Source organism: Ruditapes philippinarum, unplaced genomic scaffold, assembly GCF_026571515.1.
Source record: "Ruditapes philippinarum isolate M1 unplaced genomic scaffold, ASM2657151v2 ctg587_1_1_1_1, whole genome shotgun sequence".
Classification (NCBI taxonomy): Eukaryota; Metazoa; Mollusca; class Bivalvia; order Venerida; family Veneridae; genus Ruditapes; species Ruditapes philippinarum.
The window spans coordinates 382,174-388,173 of record NW_026860903.1 but is presented as its reverse complement, the minus strand read 5'-3'; the positions used below and the strand labels follow the sequence as shown (position 1 = coordinate 388,173).

Below are 6,000 nucleotides of genomic sequence, written 5' to 3'. Positions count from 1 at the left end.
AGACAAAAATGAAACACTACCTTTGAATGTAGCGTTCTTTCTATAAGTACTTGAAACTTAAGTATACAAATCTACCATGTGTAATATCAAATTATTTATCCATTATAATTTTCTCTAGTATGTTTGAGCCTCATTGTACTTTTATTCATGTTTGTCACCTCATTATGTCATGCTTGTACATAGAATGAGAGAAATAAATGTTTTTTGACTTAACTTTTGACTTGACTTTTTTTTACTTGACTAAAGTCAAGCTTCGGCCATTTGTCAGTTATTGAAAGTTTTACCTAAGGGGGATTATGTTGAAGCATTTAAAAATGAAACTTTGTATTTATGTAGGAGGAGGAGGAGATCATTTCGAAGGGTTGAAATATAAGATTTTAAAATATTTACTCTTTTGTTAAATCTATTGAACATATATTGCATTACATATTGACCCATCCTCTAGTGTTTATTTGTGTTGTGATAAGGGAAAATGCAATATGTAAAACTAGAATTGATCAGAAATAGAAGTAACGTTTCCTGTTTACATTCATATCGCTTAAATGGACGTTGGATGCTCTAAAGCTAAGTAGCACAAGTGAGGACGTAGCAAGTGATAAAGGTGAAGAGGGAAGAAACAGTTTATTGCTGAAATTAGTAATACATGTAGTACTTGTGTAGAAGAACTCGTGTAAATGTATAACCTCGCGCAGATTGCTGCGCACATTTCCAATCATGGAACGGCTTTTAAAAATGTTTCTCATTTATCTTAATATCTTTTCGTATTATCCGAGTGTACGGCCTAAAAGAATATAACATTAATTTTACATGATCTGCTAGTTTTAAAATTGGTCAAGTCTGACGGTATTTAATTAATTTTATTAAATTGAATTTGATTTATTTTTTAATTTCACACTATTAGGTAATATGAAAAGACTAACGATATGTAAAAGCCGGTACAGGATCGCAAATATTCGCCGCAATCAGCGGTCCTGTTTTCGAGCTCCTATGTTTAGTTGTGTAATAGACGAAGATTTATCAAGAATATCAAAGGCCACAATTCGGCGTCTCGTCTGGCATTGTAACAACAATTCTAACTTTAAAACAAAATTAATACCAGCTGAGGTGAGGAGGTTTTTTTATTCTGCCTGTAAGCAATTTTCTACAGCAATTTTATAATTTAGTTAGCTCAAATCACTAAATAATTGATAACAGATAGAATAAAACATGATTTTGACTCTTTCAATATCAACAGAGTGTTTGACTTTTAATTATCATTGGATTATATATTACTTGATATAATTATTAACTTTATGTTAATGTCAGCACTTAGATAATAACAACAGAACAGACTAACACATTACGTACACATTTCAGTTGTATCGCAGAATGCTAGTATATCGTATCATAATATTTGATAAATAGAGAATATTGAATGAGTGTAAGTTCAATACTGAAATAAATTCAGTAATGAACTTACACGAATTTAATATTCTATTTATCACATACCCAAAATAAAGGCCGTTTAAAGTGAAATAAGAGTCATTTTCATTGACGCGCCTATTAGTATATAGAGGATATTCAAGTTTTTTTCTATAAATACATGATTTATTTTCATCGAGTGGTATGAAAATAAATATTTCATGAGTGGCGGTAGCCACGAGTGAAATATGGTAATTTTCATGCCAAAAGATGAAAATAAATCATGTATTTATAGAAAAAACTTGAATTTTCTGTTTATTATATACATTTTTCCCTTTTTTTGCGATAAAATTTGAAAGACTTTCCCTAAAATTTTGTGTACTGGCAGAATTTAAAAGAAAGTAGAATCTAGTCCGGCGAGACACCAGTGAAAATACGGAAAATATGTTTCACTGCAGTGAAAAATAAATTTTTACAGTGAAAATACGGAATATGAAAATATGCATTTTATTGCATCAATATTTCTCAATATTTCATTTATTAGTATATAATAAATAGTATTACGCTAACATTCAGCGCGTCTTTACACTATGTTTGTATAACGCTAATGACGTCACGTCAAAATAATATGCATGGCCGTGCAATACAATTTTTACGGAGTCGCAAAATCGGCACGGGTGTGTGATAATGTTTATTTACAAAGTTTGTATTCTTGAACATATCCGGCACTAAAGGCAATGTACAATGAATCACCATAATCATTACCAACACATACAATGGTATTACCTTTGTCACACAGCTCGCCTTCAGCATTCAAGTCATGGAAGTCATGATCAAAAATACGTAATTTTTGTGGCGATCCAGTTACAACTATCAAATAATTTTTAGTTAATGTAAAATATAACGCTTGTTCAACCGTGCACGTATTTTCGACCATACCGTTCAGTCTTTTCCTTCTTTTAAGAACGCCATTGATACTGTCAAGGGTAAAAATATGACTATTTGTAACTTCAATATATCTTGGAATATCATTTTCCTCTTTGCACTTAAAATGCCTCAGTGTTTTGCCGTCAAAATTAAGGATATCAATCGCAAACTGATCTTTTTCATATTCGCACACTATCATTATTTCTTCATCAATGCGGTCTATTGCCATTCCGTAACATTTCCCTCTGCATGTTATAGATTTTGCTACGCGTATCGTATCTTTCGTAAACATAAACTTGGATATTGAGACGACTATGATTTTCTCTTCCTCTGGCATGGTGACGCAAACTTTGTTATCACTGAATTTTGCCATTGCAAATGGTCGGGAAGGTATTTTCAAAGAAGTAGTTAATGTGTCTGAATACCCTTTTATAACTTTGATTTGGTTATTACCGGCGTCAGCAACGATTTTTCTTAAAGGATCACCTATAGAAACTACTCCCACAATAAGGCAGTCTGAAGTATCGTCCTTCGAATGTGCAGCAAACTGCTTCATTGAGGTTTTAACATTAACACGAGATAGATTCGACGCATTGTCTTCACCACCTTCGTTTGTTTTGCATACTACATGGACTTCCCCTAGAGTCTTTATACTGTCTTGGAGATTTGCTAAGTCTTCATTCGGTTGAAATGTATAGTTGAAATCGAGAACATCATTGTCATTGACATGAGAATAAGATGCAATCATTTGCTCTGCCTTTTTCATCGCGATGAATAACCGTGCGTTTTTATCGCCCGATTGATAGAATGTCATGTCCTTACTTAGAGACTCTGTTTGCTGGATAACTTTCTTTAAGTTGTCAATTTCAAGGCCTCTGAAATTCACTGTTGTATCACGATGGCTCTGAGCTGTTTTTTCGAACTTCTTTTCAAGCATTTCTATAGAAGTTTTCATTTCTAAAGAAAATGTTCTTGCATCTTGCACAGCGTTGTCAAAGCTTTGTTCACTAAGTGCTAACCATTGATTTAAGCGTTCCTGTTTATCTTTTGCATTGCCATTCAATGAGGAAAGCTCCTGCATAACCATGCGGGCTTTATCTTTGTCGACCATTATAGCTGGTACAAACTGAACTCCGCCACATAGTTTATGATCCAGTGTAATGCACACAGAACAACCGATTGCATCGTGATTTTGGCAGAAATACTCCACTATTTTTCCGCTATGTTTTTCACATTTTTCGTCCATGTCATGATTGCCAGTAGACAATCGCGGTCGGTTTTTGGGCATACGATCTTTGTCCAGCAGGTTGTGGTTTCTTGTCGGTAACGGACGACAATGTACTGTATAACATGTTTTACACAGATAGTGATTGCAGTTAGAACAGAATCCAAATGCTACGTACTGATGACTTTCCTCTTGACATGGATCACACACAAACTCATATACAAAATCAGATCCTTCAATTTCAACTTCCTTTCGCCCTGGAACAGACAGCGATTCGTTTCTATGACATGAAGTGTCACTTCTGCTAACTTGTTCTGACATTACTATTGTTAAAATGAACTGAATAATTATTCCGTCCTTAAAAATAGCATGCTATACTATTCGACCAAACCAATTTTCACCAGGAAAATATAACATGACACTCCGATAAGTTTCTTGGTCACATGATATCCTGTCTTGAGTGTTAGTGATCTGAGGTGTAGATAATATAACTTCTTTCAGATACTTATGTTCCGGATATGAACAGCCATTAAAATATACATGTAGATTCATCTATGATATGCTATACTCGAGTTGGGCTATTTAACTTGGTATTGAAATAATGAGTGGTGTTGCTAGTTTACCCTCCGGATCACGGCAGTAAGCCTTTTTGAATTCATCAGAGCACTGTTCAGCCAACGCATTATTTCTAAGCAGGCTGTCAAGCATTTTACCAGTAATAGTTACCTTCACTTGCGTAAGGAACTGATAACTTCTGTACATGTCAGAGTAGAGCAGTTTGAAGTTTTAGCTGTCCAATAAAAACATAACAGTGACCGCAAAAGCGTTCGCATTACTTATTTATCGGAACGCTGACGTCATCTTGAATATCATATTATGACACTTATATGAATAAAGAAGGTACACCTGTGTGGAATGATACCGCATGATATAAATGGAAATTAATGTATCCTGATAAAATAAGCGGAATGCGTCTTGATTTTTGTAATTTTATTAATCGCTTTACCGAAACAGTGAAATGACTGATTTCATTGATTATTAGGCAACATCATATGCTCTTACAATGATAAAAGCGTACTACCCAGTGTCGAGCATGAAAATAATCTTTGGGCGTTCTTTGATGTCTTATTTGACAATAATCTTTGGACGTTCTTTGATGTCTTATTTGACAATAATCTTTGGGCGTTCTTTGATGTCTTAGTCTGATTAAATAACATATTCCTTTAATTTTCCTCGTTTTTAGTGAGATAATAATCAAATTGTACTTATTTATATGTCAAGAGGTTAACATGCCAGACAAAACATCTTAATTTTTTTTTCATATTTAGAATTATATCATTAATAAAGGGAAACAAGGCAGAAAGGATATAAGATCAACAGTATTACAAATATAGTATTTAATTAATGATAAGACATTAGGTATTAGATCTGACTAGATATTTCATACAATACCATAACCTAGAATTTATAACAAACACTAATCATATACATGTAGTTATAATTAATGATTACATGCTTTACTGTTCATTAATCTATAAATTTGAAACAGACAAATATTTAAAAAAAATTAGTTCATTTCACATATATAAGTAATAAATTTATTGATAATAATCAAATAATAATTATTAACATGATTCATGCAGAAAAGTAACCTTCATTTTATAATAAATGTGATATATGAAAATAAGATTTTTACTACTTATTTCCCATTATTATTACCATCCAAGAAGTAATGATAGCAGTGTCTGTATACACATACAGACATAATAGGTACCTTTCAAATTTCAAATTAAATTTTGACCAAAAATAACCATTCATATAACCATTTATATAGAACATTCAGACATTCCATCTAATTTGCCAAAGACCTATATCTTGGTACAAAGAATAACCAACCTTTTTTTTTTGCTTCAAATGTGATAATCTCCTTTATTATTAATTAGTGTAACAAGATTGATGCATAGTTTGCTGGAATCTTAAAAACTAACTGAAATATACAAATAGTCACTGTCAGTTTTAAGAACATCGATCTTGTGCCAAGCTGAATAATAATTTCCCCTTCTTTTATCAGTCAATCCTTGATCGTGTTACAACACAAATGTCTGATCTAAACCTATTTTTCGTTTTCTTGTTTCACATTTCTACTCAGTAAAGTCTTTTGGTTACACAAATGGATTAAGGATTATTTGGCCACCATGGATTACACTTATTTCAGATCCATTCACACAAACAACCGCCTCCCGCTTACAGCAATGTATATTTGGGATAAACTATACAGAAACATTCAATATGTTTGACCAATGTAGCAAAATACAAACAATGTAAAGTACTTGTAAATAAAAATGCAGGTTTTCTTGAACTAGACAATAAATTACGTAGGCTTCCATATTTTGCATTAAAAAGAAATAACAACTCAGTAGATTGGTTAAGATTCTGGGCATATGAAA

At 32.6% G+C, this 6,000-nt stretch overlaps 1 protein-coding gene across 1 annotated transcript; it reads right to left on the bottom strand.

The window, feature by feature from the left end:
• Positions 1–2,092: 2,092 nt before the first annotated feature.
• On the bottom strand, positions 2,093–3,874 carry LOC132713819 (uncharacterized). Its single transcript, XM_060696493.1, has one exon. The coding sequence runs from the start codon at positions 3,872–3,874 to the stop codon at positions 2,093–2,095; it is 1,782 nt and encodes a 593-aa protein (XP_060552476.1).
• Positions 3,875–6,000: the final 2,126 nt, after the last annotated feature.